The following is a 26,554-nucleotide window of genomic DNA, read 5'->3' as shown; positions in this document are numbered from 1 at the left end:
CAGCAGGGGCTCCTGAAAACCTGCGTGACCGTCTAGAATTTGTAGTAGTAGCCTGGAGAGTTTTGGTCAGAGCGGGGCGCTCTCTGCTGTTGCTCCTACCTGAGACCAGCAGCGTTTATAGAAAAAAAGAAATAAAACCACTATAAAACAGAAGAGGATAGTATGGGAATGAGAGTGTGGGTGAATGAGAAAAATTAAATTGGGATAAGATAGCAGGAGAAAGTAAGGTAATTACTAAAATTCAGCTGGCTCCCAGGCATTAGCTTCAGAGTGGACTGGAATCTGTGATTTGGAATCTGTGATTTCGCCATAAGTGAAAGTGATTTATATTGGCCAAAGGGAAACAACGAAAAGAACTTTGTCATTGACACAAAATGTCCCCCTGAAATGTGACGCTTCTACATGCGGACGGCTTTCGAGAGAGTGTTGCTTCTTACAATGACAATTCCTGTCTGTATGATGCCCCTGCAGCAACCAGCCAGAGCTTCATGCAGGGGAGAGAGCCTCTGTCTTATCTGAAGTTCATGTAAGAAAACTATCAGGCTCCAAGTTAGGGAAGCAACTCACTGTGGCAAGGCTGCTACAGAGCACAGCAACACAGGTAGCTGCCCTCTTAAATGCGATCTCCCTTGAGGAGGGAAAGGTTACCATTTCTACCTCTGAGCCCGAAAGTGTGAAAGGATAAGGTGAGAGAGGGTCCCTCTGGTCTTGTTTCAAGACAGAGAAATAAGAAAACGGATAATTTTTGTTTATCTAGTTATACAGTAGGAAACATGCATAACCTAACCGGTGCAAGATGGCATGGTGACGAGTTAGCCTCTTATGTTTTATTAAAGTTAGGCCAGTAGGTAAAGGAGAACACCAAGACAAGAGCTCCAGCTGGTGCTTCTCAGCTTCAACCCCCAGCAGTGCCAGCCAGCTCCAGAAACACTTGTGAGATGTGTGCACACACCACCCTTACAACATAACCCTGAATAGAGAAGAGTGCATCAAAATAGACAAAGAGAATAGAAATTAGGAGAGAAAACCAAGATAGGGAAAGAAATTCTTGCTTACCTGGAAAATTTGAAGGAGTACGTAAAGGCTCAGTTCTTAAAAGAACAATACAAGTTAAGGGATAGTAGAAAAGCATTTTAGATGTCAGTAGGAAAACAAAAGAAATACTTCTCTAAGAGTAATTGACAGTGGTAGAACTGATTCTGAGGCATGATTTACCTGCATGTATAAAAAAAACAAAACAAAAAAACAGGCTGACTTGTGTTACAGGTTTTGAATGAAGTTTTTAGTAATTTATTTTATTAAATTGACTTTTAAATATTATTTGAACAATACTTGATCTGTGTGACACAATTTAATTTATTACTCTTAAACCTTTGCCTTCTCCCTCAACCCCTTTAGTTCTTGGTTAGGTGCCCCAACAGGAAGAAATATTCTTCTTAGCTGATCCCCCTTTATGTGCACCATCTAGTGGTACCCAAATTGTGACATCTGGAAACATTAAAGTGCAACAATCAGCTACCAAAAGAGGGCGGGTCAGAGATTCCAGCAGTGGTGCAACAATGGGAACTGGGCTTGTGATGTCATTGCAGGAGAGAGCCCCCATCCATTCCCCTATTGTGATGTCACTGCAGGAGAGAGCCCCCATCCATTCCCCTATTGTGATGTCACTGCAGGAGAGAGCCCCCATCCATTCCCCTATTGTGATGTCACTGCAGGAGAGATCCCCCATCCATTCCCCTATTGTGATGTCACTGCAGGAGAGATCCCCCATCCATTCCCCTATTGTGATGTCACTGCAGGAAAGATCCCCCATCCAATCCCCTATTGTGATGTCACTGCAGGAGAGATCCCCCATCCATTCCCCTATTGTGATGTCACTGCAGGAAAGATCCCCCATCCATTCCCCTATTGTGATGTCACTGCAGGAAAGATCCCCCATCCATTCCCCTATTGTGATGTCACTGCAGGAAAGATGCCCCATCCATTCCCCTATTGTGATGTCACTGCAGGAGAGAGCCCCATCCATTCCCCTATTGTGATGTCACTGCAGGAGAGAGCCCCATCCATTCCCCTATTGTGATGTCCCTGCAGGAGAGAGCCCCATCCATTCCCCTATTGTGATGTCCCTGCAGGAGAGAGCCCCATCCATTCCCCTATTGTGATGTCCCTGCAGGAGAGAGCCCCATCCATTCCCCTATTGTGATGTCACTGCAGGAGAGAGCCCCATCCATTCCCCTATTGTGATGTCACTGCAGGAGAGAGCCCCATCCATTCCCCTATTGTGATGTCACTGCAGGAGAGAGCCCCATCCATTCCCCTATTGTGATGTCACTGCAGGAGAGAGCCCCATCCATTCCCCTATTGTGATGTCACTGCAGGAGAGAGCCCCATCCATTCCCCTGTTGTGATGTCACTGCAGGAGTTCCGTGCCTGTAGAGTAATGCTTGAAGTACCAGTCTGCCAGCTCCACAGCATAACATTAAAACCCAGCTTCTCCTGGCATGCAGATGCTTACACGGGAGATCATGGCCCAAAGCAGTATCCATGCTTCAGGCTTTTCTCACACAGAGCAGAAAAGGTCTCTAGAGCCTTTAAATAAATAGTCCAATAAAAAAACAAAACAAAAACCCACACACCATTCTATCCTGTAGCTGGTCACTGATTGTGCACTATACACTGATTGTTTTCCTGCAATCAGTATAAGATAAGTCCAGTAACACAAAAATAAACTTTTTATAGTAGCAAATGCACACCCTGCCAGGCAAGCTCCGTCATGCACCCCTCCTTCTGGGCACTTGCTTCTCTGGATACAACTCTGTGACCAATCGTAAACTGGAAGTGCTGAGCTGGTGCTTCCCTTGAGGTAGAAGCTCTGGGACAGATCTCAAGGTCCGGCAGCCTTCACTGAACTCCAGCGTGAGACTCCACTCATTTTCCCAGCTTGGAAGCGCTGTCCTTGGACAGATGAGGAGCGGTAACGCGTTCACTTCTGTCCCTTGGGACCACCTCTGTCTTCACCAGGTGACTTTAGAATTTACTCTTCCCCCCCCCTGAAGAAACCCCTCTGACAGATATTTTCAGGAACCTTTGAAATCCCTCTGGGACCTCAAAACATGACCTCCCCAATCCTGAAGGCCCGAGCACCCTGACCGTGGATCCCAGCCAACTTCCCAGGATAGGAAGCAGAATTCAGTCCTCTTCCCGTGGAGAGACTTGCCCTCCCCCAGCACCTCTCTTGAAAGAGGTATTACAAAAAAACCCCTGTGATCCCCGTATCAGGGGTTATATATTTTAAAAACCCACTTAGTGCTGCTGATGACCTGTATAGGCACTGACCTTAGGGTGTTAGATCTATTATTGAATCAACTGAGTCGGACTGACACGAACCAAGATTTGTATGCGTAGCTAATTTTATACACTAAGCCCCTGATGTCGCCCTATCCATAAGCAAAACTCGGCCAGAGCCGGGCGCTACGGTTCTGTTCCCTGACTCTGATCTCGTAGTGAAAGCTGTTGCATGCTCTGCCTCGCCACAATCCGCAGCTCTTGGGCCTGCTAGACTGTCCCCATTTTTTTTTTTTTTTTGCTATGTCAATATGTTTTTTTGCTATGTCAATAGTTGATTGTTATTGTTCTATGTTCTATGTAAAAAACCCCAGTCTAACCTCCCAGACCAGGGCAACCTTTTCGTTACTTGTAAACCGGATTGATTTGTATTGCATACAGGAATTCCGGTATATAAAAAAATTAAAATAAAATAAAATAAATGCCAACTTGGGTGACCAGGTGCTTTTGGGCCTTCTCTGCCCCTGCAGAAAGCTGTTAATCCGCATGGCAAGATCTCGGGAGGGGGTCCTGAGACAGGTAAAACGAAACCTCTCCATTTCTTTCTTTTTTCCTATGAGGGCAGGAGGACGCACAAAAAAAAAAGAAAAGGTGTAAGAGCTCCCGAGTAACATGACAGCATCTCCCAGCACAGCCTGCAGCCTCTGGCCCGCTTTAATTATGCACAGAATGTGACCTGCTGGGGGCAGGGAAAGAAGTGTTGTCATTGAAACGCAAGTGGTGAGCAAAAGAAATTACATTTAAAGGGAAATGTCGCTCGAGTTATTCAGTCTGAAGATTGCCCTTTCTCAGCGTCGCTATAAATCCCTGCGTTCTTGCACCATGCGCAGGCTTTTTTATCCGCACGGAGAGGAAGAGTTCCTGGGAATGTGTTTAGGGCGAGAGACTGGGGGGGGGGGGGGAGGGAGAGGGAAAAACGTGCAAGCATCTGTGGCATTTTCGGATCTTGGAGGTAAGACTTTAAAAGCCCGGCGCACGCATCGATTAGGGGATGTGCGCACAAGTCAGGATCGCGTGCGCCCACCGAATTTTAAAAGCCACCCAGGTGCGCGCGTACAGGGAGTGGTCTGGGCGGGACGTGGGCATTTTGGGGCGTGGCCAGGCGATGTGCATGTAAATGCTTTCGCACCTGGGCAGGCTCCCGGGACCCCTGCCGCATAACTTTACTTCCTGTATGGAGGAGGTGCAGGTCTAAAAAGAGAGAGAGAGCCATTTCTCAGGGATGTAAAGGGTCTGGGGTAACTGGGGGGGGGGGATTGTAGACAATCACACCAGGGGAGTTTGGAGGACCCCAGCTGTTAACTTGAAGTGGTGAACGTACTTGGTGAAAGTGGAAATGGCATGGACACGTGCCCCTTTAAAATTCACCGATTTAGATGGTAGAAGCGGGATCTACGGGCGTAGGCGTGCCCCCAAGGTCGTCCGACAGTTTTATAACTTGCATGCATCTACGCGCGCAAGTTATAAAATGGCTGCATCCCTGGCTGCGCGTGCCCATGCGCCCATATGAAAGTTACTGTCTTGATGCCTGCCTTGAACCCGCAGCAGCTCTCTAAGCGAAAGTAACTCCTGCGCCGTCCCTTCCAGACTGGGTGCAAAGCCCGGCTCGCTCTTTGTCCCAGTGCATGCTTACCCCCAACCTACCGATTCTTAATAGATTTCTTGGGTGGGGGCGGGGAGGGGGGTTCAGAAATAGGACCTAACATAATACAGGTCATCTTTAAGTGCAAGACTTTTTTTTTTTTTTTAAGCTTTACCAGGCCAAGAAAAAAACAATTCTAGCCTGGGTTTGCAGCGCAATCTGCAGCCCTTCTCACCCCCGCGCATGGATTTAAACGCTTTTCTGTCGGTTTTCCCTGTTCCTCTGCTGAGATTTCCTGAGGCCGATGGAAGATGCAAAGCCTCCCAGACTCTGTGTGCGCGCCTAATCGGTTGCGTCTGTCGCCGGGCGGGCGGCCAGCCAGCCACACATCGTAAATTCCTCGGCCCTAAGACAGATGGGGCCGATAAGGCTCGGCCGTGGCTCCAGAGCTCCGCTTTGAATGCAGACGGGGGCAGGGCAGGTCACTGTGAAATTAAGCATGCCCCCCCCCCCCCCCGGTGCAGGAGGGCACCTTTCTTTAGGTTCTCTCTCTCTCTCTCTCTCTCTCTCTCTCTCTCTCTCTCTCTCTCTCTCTCTCCAGAAGGTCGAGCCATGGCCTGGCTGGCGGGAAGCGCTGGATTTTGGTTTTTTAGTGATGAGAGCAGTAGTGGAAATCGCAGGCTTCCGTGCATATCGCAGCCCTGGCTTCTGATGCCCACATTTAAGCTTTGGTAGACCCCCCAGCAGTGGACTGGGTGGCTGCTCTTCAGCTCTCCGTGCCCTGCCCTGCCCCTGAACTGTGGTGAGATGAATCGGCCTGGCTGCAGCGCTGTCACTGGGGAAGCTGGCATGGCGTCGACCAGGAGAGAGATGGTCAAGAATTGGGGGGGGGGGGGGGGGGGGGGGAGGGAGCTAGTGGTAGAAAATAAGTCCATTCCTCTGAAAACCATTGAGAGGCCCCTAGCTGGTATTCATGTCAGGCCACGTGTGACCAGGATCTTCACCCTCCTAGACAGCAGGACTATTGCAGTCCATTCTGCTAAATGTTTTTTCAGGTTCATGAGTGGATTAAATAGAGGTCTTTTAAAATCATGAGAGGTCTAGGGACAGGTAGATGTGAATCGGCTATTTACTTTCGGATAATAGGACTAGGGGGCACTCCATGAAGTTGGCAAGTAGCACATTTAAGACTAATTGGAGAAAGTTCTTTTTCACTCAGAGCACGATTAAAGTCTCTGGAATTTGTTGCCAGGAGATGTGGTTAGTGCAGTTAGTGTAGCTGGGTTTAAAAAAGGATTGGATAAGTTCTTGGAGGAGAAGTCCATTAACTGCTATTAATCAAGCTGACATAGGGAATGGCCACTGCTATTACTGGCATCAGTAGTGTGGGGTCTGCTTAGTGTTTGGGTACTTGCCAGGTTCTTGTGGCCTGGATTGGCCACTGTTGGAAACAGGATGCTGGGCTTGATGGACCCTCGGTCTGACCCAGCATGGCATGTCCTTTTGCTCTTATGGTTTTAATACTACTAGATTCCTTCTCAAAAAACTCCTTATCAAAAATCTACAATGGAATCCATGACTGAGATCTCAAGATTGTATCTGTTCCTTCAGCCTTCAAAGAAAAGCCAGGAAGTCTGAGCAGGGAAAATGCTTTGTCTCTCTGGCCCCTTTCATCTAGATTAAAGTTCTGGTTTCTCCTGTGTAAGTGTTTTCTTACTGCTTCCGTTTATATCCTCCTAGAGCTGTGGCTTCTGGAAACTGACATAATTCATCAGGCGTGGTCTCGCCAATGATTCTACAGAGCTGTCATCACCTTTTCTCCATCGTTATGCCTCTCCCTGTGCACTTCCAGGGTTTTTTTTTTGTTTTGTTTTGTTTTTTAATCTGGACTAACAATGTTTTTTAAATTACAGGTCATAAATTTAACCTGCAACTTCTGGCATATGCAGACAACCTCATGCCTACCTGACTCTGCACTATTTAAACCCAGGGAGGCTTTAAATATGGGGCTAGATGTACTAAGCATTTTTCTCGTGGGCACCAAAACAGCATCAAGCGGGTATCATCTGATACGCTCCTTGTCGGAATGGATGTGAAACCATTTTACAGCCACATCCCCTGTGCAAGTAGCAGAGCTGCATGTTACAAACTCCTAAAGACGAATGCTCTGGAGCACAAGTGCGGAGCAGAAACTGCTGCAAAGCTTACTGTTACTCAAAGATGGACGGATATGGAACTTAGCTGAATATGAGTTATCCAGCTAAGTTTAAACCTGCTCGTGGGCAGCTGTAACTTATCCGGCTAAGGCTAAAGATCGCTACTTAGCTAGATAAGTTATCCGGTTAAGCAGCACTGCTCTGATCTGCCCACTCTCTAGCCGGCTAAGAGAGAGCTGGATAAGTGACTTATCTGGCTATCTAGCGGCCGCTGAATGTAACCAGATATTCAGCAGCTGCTACATAGCCGGATAAGTCCTACTTATCGGGCTATCAAGCGCTGAACGCACTTTGAATATCACACCCCTTGAATTTATCCTGATCTAAAACTAATACGGCTCTAATAATGACATATTTACAGATTATGTGGACCAATATGGGCATCAGAATAGCACCATGGTACGCCAACCTTTTTACAAAAAAATTAACTTACCCAGCATTGCTCAGAAAATCCAGTATCTAATGAGCGACAAAGTGGTCAAATTAAATCAAGCCTAACAGATTTTTATTGTACAGTGGTGGGATACACAATGTATGGTTTTTTGTTTTTTTTTTGTAATACAATTTTTATTGAGTGATCCTCAGACGGGTCTAACAGATACAAATTCTTTCCAGTTGCAACTCTTGCACGCTGCATAAGGTTGCCCATGAGAAAAGCAAAGAGTCTGTAGGTTAATACCTGCTTTGTTGGACATCACAAAATCATGACGTATCAAACTACAGAACTTTTGAATTCCAAGGGCATGTCGGTAGGAATGATCTGTGTATCTGGCATGAACACGTCCTCATCCTTTGCTTCAGTAGTGTGGGGCATCAACCTTTTAACAAGCTTGGGCCGTTGCATAGTCTTGGTGCTTTCAAGTCCCTCAGAAGCATAACTGGAGGAGCCGCTAGCTTAGACTGGATAATTTGAGTTGAGAAGTAGTCCATGTTGAAAAGGTATCCCCTGCGGAGTTTGGTTACATTTACTCAAACTGTCCAAATGCATAAAAAGTGAACAAACTTTAAAAATTACTGCATATATTAGATTGGAAGAATCATTTTTGAGTAGATGTGCATGCAACTAAATTTGATTTTATTTTGTTCCTGAAGTCGGGGGGTAGGGAGGTGTTAATTTTTTTTAACTTACCCCATCCAAGGGCTGAAAAGGGAGCAGGCGTGATCCTGGGTCAATCCTGTTCCACTGGTGCCAGCCAACTCTGGCGACATAGGTGGGTTTTGATGGGGGGGCAGTGGCCATCTGAAAATGAAAAGCGAACATGTCTTTCATTTCAAAATGAAATGTAATAGAAGCCAGGGATGGGCAAAGCACGAACAATTAAACAACCATACACACTGCATAAATTCACTACGTGTGTAGTTGTTAAGATATAGCGCACCATTACTAATGGATAAGTGACACGTATGAGAGAGAGAGAGAGAGAGAGAGAGAGAGAGAGAGAGAGAGAGAGAGAGAGAGAGAGAGAGAGAGAGAGAGAGAGAGAGAGAGAGAGAGACTGGCCATAATAGCATGTCCCATACATAGGTATTTATATCCCTAGGATAGGCCCACCTAGTAACTCGAGGTGGGGATTAGATAAGAGAGTAGGGGGTTAGGGGCCACTTTCACATTCTACATGAGACGTACGAACAGAGCAGTGGTCTCTTGTGAAGATTAGCTGGCCGTCGGAGTGAGGAAACTCACTCCAAGATGAGATTTGGGCAAGGGTCTCTCAACCTTGCTTGATGGACTCTCTACCTGGGTAACATCAAGCTAAGTTGAGAGACCCTTGCCCATATCTCATCTTGGAGGGAGTTTCCTCACTCCAAAGGCCAGCTAATCTTCACAAGAGACCACCTTTACATTGTCTGAAATCAGCCTTACGGAACGCATCGCAAATGGCGAAGGTACATCATCGCATGTTACCGAACCTTATGGCACCTATGTAAACGGACAAATTGTAGTATCATTACTTTTTTATGCCTTAATGTAAACCGTTGTGACGGTCCCCACCAAACGACGGTATAGAAAAGATTTAAAAAATAAAAAACGAAAGTGCATTCCTAGTAGACTCTGACATTACCAGTACATTGATGATAGCTTCATGTCTTGGACTGAGGAAAGAGAGAACCTTGAACCTTTTTGTAAATCCTTCACTAAATTCCATCCCTCAGTGAGAATCAATATGGACCGCAGCTTGGAAAGTTGACATGAATACTACAATCCCAATTAACAATGTACCCTTCCAAACATCTGTACACAAAACTGATCAATGCAACTTCCAGCACATCTCCAATTTCCATTCTTTGCATACAATAAAGGCCATTATACACAGCCAAGCTACCCGGTACCACCATGTTTGCTCTGACTGAATAAAACAAGGTCAAACTCATCAGAGGCCAGACTGAATCCTTCCAAGTGCTATTGCCTCAAAATCATCGAGAAGAAAATTGCATTCTCACTCAAAACACCAAAAAAACTTACTATAGTTCAAGGAGAAAACTGGAATGGATTCCACTCATAACCTCCAGTCAGGAAATAGAAAACTTGAGAAAAATCATATGACCTACAATCACTACTAATGGTGGATGAATCACTAAATATTCCTTTGAAGGAGTCTCTAAAACTTCCTCAAGCCACCTTAAAGGACCAGCCACAGGTATCTGGCCTGCTCCTCCTTAAGGACCAACACCACAAGGGATTCTGGTCCAGGGGAGTTCCCTCTAGCCTAGGTTAAGTTGGCAGGACCGAGAGGGGTTAGAGATCCGAGGAGCAGAGAGAGAGAGAGCTACTGTTTGAAAGGATCTGCTGAGTTTAAGGACTGCATTATACCTGAAGTAAGGTGAGCTGTCAGAGTGGCTTTGAGTTTTTCACTGTAAAAAATAAAAGTGCCCTTACAGAATAGCCAGAGTCTGCCTCCTGATTCCTCTGGCTGTTATCAAGCCACTTACTGCTCGATCTACAGCAATTCCCTCCTCTTCCAGTTCTAGCTTTCTGGCAATTAACTAAGCTCAAAATCAAAAAGGTAAAAATGAAACAGCCTGCAAAATAACCTAATGCAAACTATGCCAGAACACTATTCACAAGACATGGGAAAGATTCAGCATAGAGGGGTATGCATTCATGCCCTTCTATGAATGTTGTATACGTGATCCTATGCAAAAAAATAACTACAAAATTGAAGGAAGTGTGGGCATAAGTTCCAGCTGGGAGTGCTTGAGCAAGCTCCTTCACTGTGTCTAGGAATCTTGTGTTTAGCACCCCAATCATTTTGAAAAGCTAGTTCCTATGAGATTGACCTAAAGCAAAACTAAACCTAATTAAGAATCTACACGGACTCGAGTTTTCCCTTGCGGCAGAAGATTGACCGGGACAGTAATCTGCCGCACGAGCAAAGGGCTGCCAGAGAAGCTGAAGTCAAGACCAGATTGTGGTAAGCTGAAAATTATCCAAAAACTGAGACCACTGAGCCTGCTGGTAAGGGCTAGCCATACAGCAAGAGTACGGACACGCAGACGTATGGGGAAAAAAACCCAGGACAGCTTCTACAGCCAAGTCCCAAAACAAAGAACGTCGACCAGCATTGTCTGAATTAGCAAGATGGCTCCTCACCCAGTAAAATGTTGCTAGCAGTAACTTTTTATGGGCTTGTCAGTTGCTTGGTTGTGATTGCGTGTAGATGTTACTACTCTTATCATAAGTCCATAAAGGGTAACTGCACGGAGCGGCAGTTACGACTCTCTTAAGAGAAACATGGGGGTATCCTGCATGGAGTGGCAGATACCAGCAGAATAGATAAATATTCTCAAGGTTGCCGGGATGCTCTCACTTGGTCCAGCATGATATCATTACCCTGCCTGGGGTAGTCGTATGTCAATGACCATACCAAATCTCAGAAGCCAAGCACCAAGTCATTAAAACGGAGGTGAAAGATGCTCCAACTTGGAGTCAGGATCTAGGAGTGACTGTTCTTCACCCATAGTCCTAGTACCAAATCCGGATGGGAGCATAAGATTTTGTACAGACTTTAAAAAAAAGTCAACAAAGTTTCCAAACTGGTTTCATACCCAATGCCTAGGGTAGATGAGCTGATCGAATGACTGGGATCTGCTCAGTTCATCTTGACCCTGGATCTCACCAAAGGATACTGGCAAGTACCCTTCACACCAACAGTGAAGAAGACTGCCTTCTCAATACTGGCAGGGCTCTTCCAGTTTATGGTCCTCCTGTTTGGCCTCCATGGTGCCCCTGCAACATTCCAGCGCTTGGTTGGCCATATGCTCCACCCGCACCAGGGCTATGCCGCTGCATACCTGGACAACATAGTGGCCTACAGTCCAGATTGGATGACACACACCTGAGACAACTTCAAGCTATCCTATCTACTTTGAGGAAGGCTGGGCTGACTGTGAACCCAAAGAAGTGCTTTTTGGGAGGGCAAAAAGTCCAATATCTGGGCTAAACTTTACGGAACCTTTCATCATTAAGACAGATGTCTCAGAGGTAGGACTGTGGGTGGTCCTCAGCCAAATGAAGGATGGCCAAGAATGTCCTGTGACCTATATGTCTGAAACTACTGCCACGGGAGAAAACGTAGTCTAGAGTGGAGAAAGAGACCTTGGGGTAAAATGGGCCCTTGAAGCCTTACAATATTACCCCTAATAAAGTAATGTGGTTGCTATGTTATTTCTTTTGGATATATAGGTCAACAGAGGTATAGCGGATATCTTTTTATAGTACTATACATTTGTCATTAGCTTTTGAGCTCTATCCCCTTCATTGGGTTTTAATTCTCAAAACCTAGTAAGTCTTTTTTTTTCTAAGAATGCTAGAAGATAACTTTATTTTACATGTGTTATAGGTTTCACCATATGAACACAGAGAACAACATGGATTAAATGACTTGGATAATTTTTAGTGCAAACCATTGGCAGCAAAATCACAAGAAAAAGAGAATGTGGGGCTAGCCTGATGGCTGCGTAGCAGTGCTTCGTGCTGCTCTGCAGGAGACCTAAGCTTGACTCTTAGGTCTCTTAGGTCTCTTAGGTCTCTGCTTAAACGGCAGGGGAGAAGAAAAAAGATTCACACTCACAAAGCGGGGAGTAGCTGGCTTGTTACGGCGGTTACTACCCCAAACCAAATGTGCCTGATACTTCACTTTCAATGCATATCCAGCATAGCTCTCTGCTTCAACGGCAGGGGAGAAGAAAAAAACTGATACCTCACGCATATCCAGCATAGCTCCCTGCTTCAACGGCAGGGGAGAAGATAAACAACCAATAAGGGCTGTATAACATAATCTGGGTAAAAACAAATAAGCATGGGTGTAGCTTGCTTATTGCGGCGGTTACTACCCCTACTATCTCTAACTACTCAAGCTAGATATTTCACTTGGATGCAGCTCCATCACCGCTCTCTACATTAATGGTGGGGGTGGAAGGGAATTAGAACCAAGAGCTAAGAGAAACAGATAAGTATGAGAGAAGAAATGAGGGAAGCTTGCTGGGCAGACTGGATGGGCCATTTGGTCTTCTTCTGCCGTCATTTCTATGTTTCTATGTTTCTATGTTTCTATGACTCCTGGCAGCTTCTGCTGCTTGGGTTAGCTGGAGGTCTAGGTATTTTGCAGAAGCAACATTAATATCCCCCGGTGGGAAGGGAGTCCCAGCCAACCACGAGAGCGAGTCTTGGTGCTCATACACAGGGTGCCAAAGAGGCTGGTGCTGACTGAGTGGGAAACTTACAGGAACAGGAGGAACCTGCTGGGCTGAAGGTGGGTAAAGTTAGGAGTTTGTGAGGCTCAGGGTTTAATGAAGCAAGTGGCTTCCAACTTACTGTACAACTTTTTTTTTTTTTTCCCAGCTGTATGTTATCCTTATGGAGATGAGATGGATAAAAGAAATTAGGCTTTTCCTGAAAGATAAAAATCTGTCTTAAATTAGATACATAACGGGGGATATTTTCAAAGCTATCTGCTTGCATAAAACCTGGCTTTAGCACATAAATGGCAGCACTAAACTAGCCCAGGACTCTGTGCGCATAAAAGCACGCATGCAAGCCTGTCACGAGCATGCTTTTCCACAAACTGCAGAGAGGCGATCCAGGGGTTGGAGTTGGAACTTTCATGCCTACTCTTTTTGCTTTTAAAAAGTCTGCATGTGACTTACCCTGCCTAAATTACACCCTCAGAAGAGCAGATAATGTGTGCAATTACGTGAGCATTTTCAAAGGGCAGCTTATGTGCGTAAGTTTGCTTCGTGCACACAAACATTACCAAGTATTTTCAGTGTGCATGCAGACTTTACTGCAATGCACGCTGTTTGAAAGTTTTATAATTTCCATGTGCATTTGTGTACAAACCTCAGTTAAAGAAATCTTCATTTCCCTGTCTTATTCTTTAGTATCTTCCTTGGGTTGTCTTCCTTGTCTTAGACCCGAGACAGATGTCTCCTGACCATACCTTTAGTGATGCAATGAAAGATCCTCTGTGTCTCAGCATTGAAACTACTGGAATTTCACTCAGTACATCTTGTTCCACAACTATCCCAGTGGGATTGGTTATTTTTTATTTTTTTTTTCTAATCACCTCTCAGCAAAACTGGAGGACCGAGAATAATAGCAGGCTGATGAAGTGGAGGGAGGAGTGAGAATGTAAAAAATAGTACAAAGTATATGACTTATTGAAATGTCTCAAGTACTGAGCCTAGCATAGGGAGGCAGCGGACTGACTTCCCACACAGCTCCAACAATGCACCTCCGTCCTGACCTGCAGTACCCCCTGCTATGCTAATAAAAGGCGTTCAGTTAGCAGAGGCTGCTAATGGTGCTGACCTGAGCCAAAACAACAAAAAAAAAACTAACCCCCTAATGACTAATGGCAAGAGCATCTCATTAAACAGAAGACCAGGAACAAGCCTTTCTGTCAACCCAATACAAGTACTACTTGTTCTGGAGATGGGGGCTCAGTGGAGGAGAGGGAGAAGTTTTGGGGGGTTTTTTTTTGTTTTTTTAATATCTAAGCAAATTTCAGAACCGTGCCACCTTTTTTGGAGAGAAATTTAGCTAGAAAGAAGCATGACTGAGTGGGAAACTTACAGGAACAGGAGGAATCTGCTGGGCTGAAAAGGTGGGTAAAGTTAGGAGTTTGTGAGGGTCAGGGTTTAATGAAGCAAGTGGCTTCGTTTATTTTGCTTTATCATATGCTGGTAAAGAAGAAAATGCAGGTCGACAAAACTTCAACAATCAGTGGAGATTTATAATATATTTCATGCTGTTTGCTAATTTAAGGGATAAGACATTTTATCCTGATAGCAAAACTGCAGTACAACAGTTGAGCAGGAGCAATAAGGTTCTGTGAAGAAAATCAATTTGAATTATGTGATTGAAATCAGCAGTGGAGGATTCTTTCAGCTCGACCATGACCAAGAGATGCAATGAGCCTGGGAGCTGACGACTGTGCAGTATATTCTCCTCATGAGCTCTGAAAATAAGTGCTATTCCAAGACACCTGCTTTGGTGCAAATGGAGTTTCCCATCAGTATCAGTGTGCAAGATTTCAGTAACTCCCTTTGGTTGAGTTCATTTACACTGCATGCCCATTGGTGTGATGTTAGACCAATGTGCAAGTGAGGCCACAGGTGATACCTGGAGTTGTTGGAGTGCGGTCCACAACTGGCCTTCCTTGTGTCTTTTCCCTCCATAAGGTTAGACGCTTAGCTAAAGAGAGAATGGAGACCCCGACAGCTGGTGCAGAGTAACCTCCTGTTTATTTATAATTTCTTGGGGTTGGTTCAGAAAAAGATTTCCATCACTAAAGTATCTTACCTTTCCTGCTATCAACACAGCAGTAAATATCTCAGTCAAGTATAAAGTAATTAGTTACTCGCCATGCTCTCTTGCTAAGGAGATCTGACAGGTGCCAGGCTGCAGAGTTACCCAGGCTCTGTCCAAGTGTGAATATTTGCTGGTATTTGTGAAGTTTTGGAGATAAGATCGGCTCATTTTTCTCACTAGTGGCAGCCAGACCCAGCCTGTTCCCCCAGCTTTCACAACTGGGTGACGGCTGTATGAGATTTCGGTTCTAGGCACAAGTTGAAAGGTTGTATGTACACGCTGTCCATGCATTGAATGTTTAGTTTGCTTGTTAAATGCTACAGTGATTTCCCTACATTTTAGCTGCCACATCTGTACGTATGGGGGGGGGGGTCCCTGTTTAGAACTGGTGGGCACAAGTCAGACCATTGGCTTGTTTTCATGACAGAAGCTGGTGGCTCTCACAAATATGGCACAACTAGATTTGGGGGATAGGGTCACTATTTTTTTTTTAAATCCAAAATGTGTTAGAAAAGAGTGTTATAAAAATAGGCAGCTGTAGTATTTTATGTTTAATTTTAAATGTTTGACTACTTTACCTGTCAGCTTAGTGTCTAATATACATTCTGTGTCATGATGATAAAAATATTGTACTTAGCTTTTATCTGCTTCAGTTTCAGTTTTAAGATGCTTTTGTGATGTGATGTGATCTGTAAGCTCTGGCCTGGATTAAGTATTTGAAACCTGGGACTTTGTACTGCCAAATCTCTCTCTTTCTCTCGTGCTCTCTCTTTGTGACCTATGTGTCATTATGGTGTACGGGCCTGCAAGTTTATTTGAAAAAGACTTTTTAAGCGCCTTACTGATTACATCTCTTTGCCGTTTACAATATAATCGTAGCATTAAGACAGTGTACACAACAATAAAACAAATCTCGACAGACCAATATTATCAGGTAAAATTGTTACTAGTCACTCACCAGGCCAGAAAGCATTCTGGGATGTGATAATTAATTAGGAGCATACTGTGTGTTACTAGGGAAGATGGAAGAGCCTCAGATGCAGAATGAAATACAGCCCCTTGTTATGACAGTTTTCTTATTTTGAAAACACCTCTGAAAGTACACTTCATAAAACATCTGTGTAGGAATCCAGACCCATGACTGGTCACACCATCACTATTGAGATCCTTATGCTTATTGGATGAATAATACAATCACCAGCCCCTACTAAATAAATAACCCCCCCCCCCCCCAAAAAAAAACCCACCTTCACCCTATTCTCAGAAAACAGGACGAGCCGCTAAGACAAATTCTGGATTTAGGAACTCATCTTTCCAAATCCAAGGTCAAGATGAAGATCAGTGCTCTACGTACAATAACAATCTATACATTTTGATTTAAATTAACCAAAAAAAAGAATCATCCCCCCTCCCCCCCCCCCCCCCCCGAAAAATCTCTACATTTTATTTAGTTTTCCTGCAGTAGTATCCAGTCAGAAAAGAGACTCTTGGAGTGGCTTTCTAAATCTGCTTATCAGGAATGATAGGGAAAGGTCTTAGACGGATCGAGCAGACGTGTCAAAACAGACTTTTTAAAAGTTGTGTTTTCCCAGATGGGGATGCAATTCATTGGGCCAGTATGAAAGTTGTCCAAAGATGTAGCAAGCAAGTTTGAGACCCACATGGCTCGAAAGCTCAAGGTTCATATTCAGTCACAGCCCAGATAGCAAATTTAGGGGGTCATTTATCAAAATGCGCTAAGGCGTTTTCGCATGCGTTAAGGGCTTATCGCATGCGAAAAGCCCCGTTAACGCATGCGATAGCACCATAATCGTATGGTAAGATGCAAATCCGAAAAAGAGGAGGAGTTAGGGGCAGGCTGGGTTTACCAGTTTGCGAAATCCTATTGCACAGACTTAATGCTGATTTTAGCTGCACCTTTTTCAGTAGTGTTAAGAGCACTAGCCTAGCCATGTTGGGCGGGGGGGAGGGGGGGGGAGAGAGCACCTAGCCATAATGCCCGCTCCCTAGATAGGCAGTTATATTTCTATGGGAGGCCCACCTAGTAACTCGAGGTGAGGTTTAGGTAGTAGTGTAGGGGTTAGGGGCCACTTTGACATGCAGAGTGAGACGTACGAACAGAACAGTGCCCTCTTGTGAAGGTTTGATGACCTTCGGAGTGAGGAAACTCACCCAAAGAGGAGATTGGTGCAATGTTCTCTCCACCTAGCTTGATGTTACCCATGTAGAGAGTCCATCAAGCTAGATGGAGAGAACATTGCACCAATCTCCTCTTTGGGTGGGTTTCCTCTCTCCGAAGGTCATTAAAAATGGTCCCCCAGTGGTTGTATGCAGGAAATATATCGCAATTCGCGCTAACTTAGCTCTTCGCATAGGTATTAGCGCAAATTGCGATAAACTGTCTATTAGCATAAAACACGTCCCTTTTGCTATCGCATGCAATATGGATAAATCCAGGCCTTCGTCAAATAAACATCCTGCTAACTTTGGAGGTATATTATATTCAATAATGCAGCCGCATCTTAAACATATATGTGTGTGTGTTATAAAGTCGGTTATCCGTGCATATGATTTTTATATCGACATGCGCATGAATGCCATCTTGAGCGCGCAAGTGGGAATTTTAGTAAGTACATGCAATGATGCAATTGGCCTTTTTTCCCAGTTCGCCCAAGTAAAGGACTTCCTCAATCCCCTAGCTAACTTGCCTCCCTTTAAACCCTGCTGACTAGTGCGTGTTATTTGTTACATGACTTACATGCTGTCCATAGCACGGTAGGGGACCCCGGCACACGCTTATGCATTGGAGTCCCGGCCTGCCCACACTATGTGCACACCCTGCCCCTTTCTCGCCAAACTTTTTTTAATTTGTGTACCAGGAGATACGTGCGTGGCCGCAGGCCTTTTAACATCTGAGCAGCTTGTGCACATAGGGCTTTTAAAATTCAGCGTTAGATTTTACTGATACCAAATGCAAGGGAGATTTAAGTGGTCATTAAAATACTGCTCCTGTACAAATACCCCTTAGCTTCTATGGGACTTGCTCATGCGTTTGACTGTTGTGTTCTCTCTTTCTGCAAATGACAGACATTCGGCCATCAAATGTGCTCAGGAGGATTTTTTTTTTCTCCCCCCAGTGGATTTTGATCCCTAAAGGAAATAACAAACAAGGTCTACTTTACAGGGACGTCAGTTTGATATAAACAGGATTTCTTACAAATGGACTTGTTTTAAGGTGGGAGTGCTACATTATAGATAGGGACCTTCATTTTCGGTTTTTATTTCATTTTTTTCCTGGAAATTTATCAATATTTATTGCAAGAACAAATTACATTTTACCCTCCATGGATTTTTGACAGTCTTTCTTCTTATTGTAAATAAACTAAGGCCTAGATTCATCATTCTTCTCAGAATGATGAATCCAGCGAAAAAGGGGCTTGGGCCTGCGAAAGCCGGCAGCCTTCCCACCACCGCGGTGTCTTTGCTGCCGGCTTTCGCACCGAAAAGCGCCACCATGTTCAATCTTCTTCTTTTTTCTTAGGCTTATTGATGAACCTCTTGTAGGGAATGAACGATAAACTCCCAGGGCCCAGTATTCAGCCAGAAGATAGCCAGATAAGTGGGCGTTATACGCTTAAGTTCAGTGGTTGCTAGGTAGCTGGATAAGTCACTTATCTGGCTATCTCTTAGCCAGAGATCTTTATGGGCAGGCAGTGAGAGGATCGTGCCGGCGCTGCTTAGCTGGATAAGTTACCTAAGTTAGATCTGCTCAATAGCTGGTCTAAACTTAGACAGATACAACTTATCCAGCTGAAGGAGCGACTTCCATGCAGATATTCGGCGGCACAGCCGTGCTGCTGAATATCCACATAACTTAAGCCGGATAAGCCGTTTAGGCTTTAAATATCTACCTCCCAGTGTTGTCCTCGCTATTGGCTCTGAAACAAGAACTACAATGGCAAATCGGGACATGAAACGACACTTGACAAGAGCAATTCAACGTAGTTGAACAAAAGTTAGGATATCCGATTTAACAGCCAAATCAATGCCAGATGGAGAGAGAAGCATTTCATCTTTTTTTTTTTTCTCTTTTTTTAACCTTGTAGACGTCTTGCAGGAAATGATCTGACATACATTCCTAAGGGAGCGTTTGCTGGCCTTTCCAGTCTTAAAGTGCTGTAAGTATACTCTCTACGCTTGTCTCTTTTGGGTTTTTTTTAAGTACTTTTCTGATATCAGCTCTGAAATGCTTCAAGAAATTCATTCAACTTAAAGCATTTGGATCCTAAATTTCCTTTGAGTCATTCTGGAATAGCCTTCCGCACAGCTGCATGCTGCCATGGTGTGTGTTTGTGTGAATGGCAGCACGGTTCATGCATGCCTCAAAACTTCAAATGATCTTCCAGAAGCAATTTACTCAATGTTTGTGTAGAGTGCCGCTATCAAAACAGAAGGAGCCCGGCTTTCCTGATGAAACATGGTGGGGGCAGGAGACACCTCCTGCTTCCTGGGCTGAGCAGAGCTAGGGGTGCTGCGGTGGCAGCATTTGCAGCCCACAGGGAGGAATGGAGCATTCGGCCATTGAACAACGCTGACACCTACTGGTAGAGCTGATTAGGAGGGGGTGGAGCCCAAGGCAAAACAGAGTGCAGGGGGTTCCTGGAGAGCTGAAACTACAATATTGGGAGGGGGGACCTGCCCATTGAGGGTGCTGGGTTCCTGGAGCAATAGCTGTACTAGATGGGGTGGGGGGGGGGGGGGGGGAGGAGAAAAAAGAATGAAAATAGGGACCTCCCCTGAAACGCATCATGGGCACTATTGATTTATTTATTTATCTACTGCTCTGTGTATCTCAGCAAAAGGATAAACTGACACTAGCTCTCCAGAGCTTGTCAGAAATACATTCAGTTACTCCATTAAGGAAAGTATCACCTGCTACTTATTGAGCTTTATTTTTACATCCCAAAATGACAAATTATATAACTTTCAATATTTAACTATCCTTCGCTGTCACACTTACAGGAGCTCAGTCAAAGGGAAAGTGTAGCCGTAGAGAAATGCACATTTTTTCCTGCACTTTAGTGTTTGCTGGATGTGTTAATTTTCCAATGCAACAGAAATGAGTGGCTTTGCAAAAGCTTTAGATGTGGGAACCATCAAGAAGATTTTCTTTCATGGCAGAAGAAGCAGGAAAAGGAGGAGCCTTCTCGTCTTCTGCATCGAGTGTCGCATGTATGATTTTTTTTACCTGCCGGTGAGAGGTTGCATGTGTGCACTCCTGGCTCTCAGGGAACGAATCCGATCTCTAGAGACTAAAGTGGCAGACAGAGAGGTATATAGATGAGACCTTTGGGGACATCGTAGCCAAGTCCCAACTTCAGACTGGCAGCCCTGGTGCTGCCTTGGAGAAGGAAGGTGGTCTGGTTGGAGAGCATCATTCTGGTGCAGCAGGAAGTGATCCTGTAGCAAGGACCTGCTCTCCAGGTGATGTATTGTCCGTGGCTGGTGGACATGAGGATCGCCTGGTAACTTGCCTGCCTGGTGCGAAGGTGGCGGACCTCACGCGTCACCTAGATAGGATTTTAGACAGTGCTGGGGAGGAGCCGGCTGTCGTGGTACATGTGGGCACCAGCGACACAGGAAAATGTGGGAGGGAGGTTCTGGAAGCCAAATGTAGGCTCTTAGGTAGGAAGCTGAAATCCAGAACCTCCAGGGTAGCATTCTCTGAAATGCTCCCTGTTCCACGCGCAGGTCACCAGAGGCAGGCAGAGCTCCGGAGTTTCAATGCGTGGATGAGACGATGGTGCAGGGAAGAGGGATTCAGCTTTGTAAGGAACTGGGGAACCTTTTGGGGAAGGGGCAGACTTGTCCGAAGGGATGGGCTCTACCTTATCTGTTATCTGGCTGCTCTAAGTTAGCCAGATAAACTTGGTAGGTATCTGGGTATATTCAGCAGCATGGCATGCCATTGAATATCCTGGCTGGCTGAATATGGACCTCTTAGTGTTTGTGGCTCTGTATTGAAAAGTGGCCGTCACATTTCTTCTCCAACATTATTTGGTAATGAACAGCATAAAACTTCTTAGGGGAAGAGATCTGAAGCCTGTGATCGAGGCCTCCACTACACATTTTACAGCATTGTCTGTGCAGATATATAGGAACAGTTTGAAAATGCAAAGCCATAGCAGCCAGGCATGAAATGTAGAAGCAGCCTTATCATATCAGAAATTGAGACACATTTTCCAAGGGAAACAAAGAACAAAAGTTACATTTTGGGACTCCAAAGTTCGTTTTCTGTCAAGGTAAACGAAAACAAACAGATGTCCCACCAAGAAAGATTTAATACACCATTCAGTGTTTTTGCCAGAGGGAAGAAGGGAGATACGAAAATCTATAAATGTTTGACAAGCTTCAGTAAAGTACAAGAAGGTGAAGCTTCTATAAACATTGAATTTCAAGGACAAGGAGTCATGATCTGCAGTTGCATAGCTAAATACATTTTTACCGAGAGGGTAGTAGATACGTGGAATAGCCTACTAGGAGAGAAATTGGCACAGTGGTAGGGAGAGGGGCTAACAAGTAGAATACAGCCCTGTCTACTTTGCCCATCCACACCAGAGCTTTACAATTCTTACCATTCCCTCGCACATCCTCGGTGCTTGTCCCATGCTGCTGTGAATTTAGATACTGTCATTCTCTATCACCTTCATGGGGAAAATGCAAGTCAATAGGCAGGAGTGGTTGTAGGGGTGCACCATGCTCCTAAAAGCATAGGGGTAACCTGCACGGAGTGGTCGTGGCTACAACTCTTAACAACCGAAGTTCAATTACTTTGCAAGAAGCAGTCATAGCTACAGCCCTAACAGCGGTACAGCTGCATCGGGCTTCAGTAACCTGCATGGAGCAGCCATGGTTATAACCCCAACGTCAACAAGCATGGCTGGATGTTCTGGACAACTGCTTCGCTAATTTCAATGGTGGTTTGGTGGTAAGACATGACGTGGGAATTTGGATGTTAAGTATGGGACTTGTAGGAACTAAAGAAGGTGACAAAGGTCTGGAAGCGTCTATTGCACCAGTGCTGTTATGGAGTTTGAACATGACGGGAACCAATATAGAGGACAGTGGAATGATCAGGGTTGAGAAGTTGGATAAAAGATTATAGGAGAGCGAACTGGTGTGTCAAGTATGGAAATGTGTATGCTTATCTACTCAAAAGTAGTAAAGACCAGAGAGGAAAACAGCTGGGCAGGTTGGATAGGCCAATCTGTCCTTTACCTATCATTTATATTCTGCAGTTCTAATAAAATTCAATGCAGATTACAGTATACAAGCATAAAATAAAGACACAAACAAATGAACACGATTAGCTTACATATAAAACCTCACAGATTGGTAAATGCCTGAATAAAAATAATTGCTTTCATTTTTTTTCCGAAAATTAAGATAATCTTGCTCTGTAGGGACTTCATCAGGCCAAGTGTTTCATAATCTGGGGGACATTATAGAGACAGCCCTTCCTCTTGACCTACTCAGTCTGTCCAAGGTTACTCCAGGGTGGGAAGAAGAGCACAATGTCCTTGTGGCAGTGCATCTGCCGAGCGATAAGCACGGGAGTAAATCACTTTATGTAACAAACCCAAGACCTTAAACTGTATTCTTTGATTAATGGGGGTAGCCAACGGAGCTTCGTTAAGTACGACTTAATAGTAACTCCCCATTTAAAATGAAACATTATCCGCGCAGCTGCATTTTTGTATTCGTTGTAGCACCTGCATCTTATAGTTTGTAACTCCATACTGGGCTTCCAATCTAAATAAAGTAAAATCATTGCTTGGGCCACCAGCCTGACCTCTTCTAGTGAGTGCCAGTTCCTTAATGGCCGGACTAATTGTAGTTTAAAATACTGCTGTCTTAGCCACGTTTCTAACCTGTGTTAAAGACAAATTCAAATCAAATACTATTCCTAAAGACAGCCATACATATTTGCTGTCTTTAAAAAAAAAAAAATAAATTTCAAACTATTTTAAAACTACTCCACTAATACCAATAGCACAAAGTCTATCCAATAGCTTTCTGAGACGGATCGTATCAAAGGATGGACAAGATTTCCTGATTTCCCATACTCTAAACTGCAATGCAATTCATCCATAAAAGGTAATCGCAATATCTCTGTACCCTGCTGTTTTCTAAAAGTAAATTGACCACCTATCCAAAATATTGTTGTCCAAAAAATCGATCAACTGAAGAAGAAGTACCCATTTCTCCAGTAATCTGGCCAAAAAAACCCCAAAACACAAATTGGAAATAGGGCAGTAATTTGTCAGTAGACGTGATGGAGGAGCAGCACCAATGCTTGCACGAGTGCTGAACGTGGTCCTTGAGTTTACAGGACACAGCGCACGCAGAGACCCGAGAGCACAAATTCTGCCAGCATGGATACCAGAAAGTAACTCCGAGCTGCAGAGGCACTCTGTAAAGGCGTTAACTTTTTTTTGCTCAGCTCCTGGGAAATATTTTGAGTCAATCAACTGATTTGTAAAACCGCCTTTAGAAGCCAAAGCGGTTATTCTGTCCCGTGTAATACGGGCACTGTTTTGATGTGTGCTTCCTTTTTTATTCTGTTAATCAGCAAATATGAGATTATTTAAATGGATCATTTTGTATTGCTTTGTATTTTTTTGGGTTGGTTTTGGGGTTTTTTTGTACTTGGCTGTGGGCACCTCAGTGAGAGAGAGAGTAAGAAAAAAATATATATTTTTTTAATGAAGGGACTGCGGGCAGGGCCTTTCTGCCTGGACTGTTTTATCCGGCAGTAGCACCGCGGCGTCCCGTCCGTGAACACTGGACTTGACCGGCACTTCTGTCTTTCTTTTCTCATAACCTAGGATGCTGCAGAACAACCAGCTGAAACAGGTCCCCAGCGAAGCTTTCCACAATCTGCGCGTTCTTCAGTCCCTGTAAGTACAAAGCTCTAGTCGGCTCATTAGTGGCTGCCAACGGTCTTTTTAAAACGTAACTTTTTAATTGCGGCATTTTTTTTTTGTTTAGTTGAAGGACCAAGTTTATCCTGGAATACAATGCAAACAATGGCGAGAACCCTTTTGGGAAAACCCGCTTTCTTCAGCCTGTATCTTGACACTGTTTCCTAAATTTCCTTATCAAGCGGAGACACAAAAAAAAAACAAAACATAACCAGAGCACCCCTTCCTCTCCCCCGTCCTCTCTCTTGCAAGCTTTCCTTTGATTTTCCTGAAATGTCCTGGGGAGTCATCTGAGGTGTTCTGTACTGCGGCCTGTCTGAGACGATTTCCTTTCCAGCAGGCAAGAATATAACCAGTGAAATCTCATTATTCCATAAGTATTAAAGAGTAAGATAAAGCCAGGCAAACAGGGGTTCCTTTGTGGTTGGTCTGTAAGGTTTTGCTACATTTTTCAATGGGGTTTGCTAGATAAGGTGAAAGCATCTCTCCTTCTTTGTTCCCTGAAGCAGGCGGGGGAGAGAAGGGAAGCCACGCAGCCAGGCTGTCAATGCAAAAAGACTGGCGGTATCTCCCGACTTAATACAAAAAGAGAGAGAGAGAGAGGGAAAAAGAAAAAGCCATGAATGGAAGTGGCCAGTCAGACCTTCAGACAGCTGCCTAGCAGAGAAGAGATAGGGCGATAAGCGTTGGTAATAGAAAAGGCACTCTGAGCAGAATGGATACCAGGGGGGGGGGGGTGTGGGGGGAACGACTCTGAGGAGGAGAAGAAAAGCCAGGATTTATTCTTTCCTTCATTCACACTCTGTGCGCAGCCTCAGGTTTCTGGTTTCAGGCACTTCAGCTATCTTTTTTTTTTTTTTTCCCAGTTCAACAGGTGTCTCTTGTGTTTCTCGGCTGAATGAAGAGACTGCTTTTACTGGCTTCTGTGCGGAGTCGGAGCATTAAAGGGAGGAAAGGTATAAAAAGCCTTTCACAGACCTTTAAGGCCTTTCAGAGAGGCTTTGTAAGGCTGACCTGAGGGGTTTTTTTTGGTAGGGGCTCGGCTATTGTTCTGCCTTAACCTGTGGCGGGGACGCCGGCTGAACCACGTGCTAGGGCCGGTGCGCCCACAAAACGGGAGGCAGCGATGGTAACCGGGCCACAGGTATCGGCTAGGCCTCGGCTACCGAGAAGAAAAAGAGAAGCAATTTTGTCTTCAGTTTGAAAGAAGGAAAATGCGGTTGCCCCCATAGGGAGCTGATGCAAAAAAAAAAAAAAAGCAGCGAGCTAGGGCAGCGTTTCCCAACCTTTGCAAACCCACGTGAATGAACACGCCGCGCGGCCGCCGCCCGCCAGCCTCCACGCAGCGGGCGGCGCAAACTCAAAGGGGAGGCGCGTGGCCAAAGGAAGAGCTCGAGGAAGCCGTGAAAGCCCCGCCGGTCCCTCTCCAAAGCTTTAAATCCAAAGCAGAAAGGAGCCAGAGGTTTGGACGCGGGGCGATGGAGCAGCCCCGCCGCTGGCTTTAGAAATAAACGGAGGCTCCATTTTCAGAGAGCGCCATCGTGTTATACTGCGCGTTAAACCCCCTGTTTCACCGGCTGCCAGGACTTTGCTTGCCCCCCCCCCCCCGGTTCCTTTACCCAGCGAGGGGGGCGGGGAAGTCTTTCAAGCCCCCCCACCCCCCCCCAGGCTTTCTGGAGGTCTTCTGCTGGTTTTCCAGTCTGAAATATTAAATCCTTTTACTGGTTAACTTGATTGCAGGTGAAACTCGCAGCACAGAAATGAAGTTCCCGTAACCGCCCACTGCAGTCGGCGGGAAGCTGGCGCTGTTAAGAAGAGCCTTCCTGGGCCCTGCCAGCTAGCTGCAGACTCCTTCCCAACAGGGGACTGGGAACGCCTCCTGACACAGGTTCAGAGAGGAATCTCTGTTAATATTCTTTCAGCAGCAACTCTGCTGGAAGGTTTCCCAGTCCGGCAGCCCTCAAGCTGACACCCCCACCCCCCACCCCGGAAAGCCACTCTTGGATCATCTCCCTTGCCAGGTGAGGAGTGTGGGACTACTTTCCCCTCTTCCTCGAGATCACATCCAGGTCCTTCCACTCTCGAGAGCCTTCCTGGATCCCAATAAAACGTCCCAAGTCCCTGCAGCTGGGTCCAGCCATCCTCTCAGAACATGAACCCAACTCCTCTCGTATATTTATATGTGTATATATATATTCTTCAGTAACACCTTCTTGGGTTTCAAACACAATTTGGCCCCACTGTCGTGCAAAGATGGGTCTTTACTTCTACAGCTGTCTCATATAGAAACATAGAAATGACGGCAGAAGAAGACCAAACGGCCCATCCAGTCTGCCCAGCAAGCTTCACACATTTTTTCTCTCATACTTATCTGTTTCTCTTAGCTCTTGGTTCTATTTCCCTTCCTCCTCCACCATCAATGTAGAGAGCAGTGATGGAGCTGCATCCAAGTGAAACATCCAGCCTGATTAGCTAGGGGTAGTAGCCGCCGCAATAAGCAAGCTGCACCCATGCTCATTTGTTTTTTTCCCAGACCATGTTATACAGCCCTTATTGGTTGTTTTTCTTCTCCCCTGCCGTTGAAGCAGAGAGCTATGCTGGATATGCATCGAAA

At 45.2% G+C, this 26,554-nt stretch overlaps 1 protein-coding gene across 1 annotated transcript in view; it reads left to right on the top strand.

Moving 5' to 3' along the window:
* LGR5 (leucine rich repeat containing G protein-coupled receptor 5) overlaps positions 1-26,554 on the top strand; it is a 206,500-nt gene that overhangs the window by 73,898 nt on the left and 106,048 nt on the right. The window contains exons 3-4 of the mRNA XM_029597180.1: positions 19,063-19,134; positions 23,845-23,916. Of these exons, the coding sequence (XP_029453040.1) occupies positions 19,063-19,134; positions 23,845-23,916 (144 nt within the window). The remainder of the gene's footprint in view (positions 1-19,062; positions 19,135-23,844; positions 23,917-26,554) is intronic.

The sequence above is a fragment of the Rhinatrema bivittatum genome, chromosome 4, assembly GCF_901001135.1.
Source record: "Rhinatrema bivittatum chromosome 4, aRhiBiv1.1, whole genome shotgun sequence".
NCBI classification, from domain to species: Eukaryota; Metazoa; Chordata; class Amphibia; order Gymnophiona; family Rhinatrematidae; genus Rhinatrema; species Rhinatrema bivittatum.
Note: the sequence above shows the minus strand (reverse complement) of the source record. Positions and strands in the feature narration are given on the sequence as shown.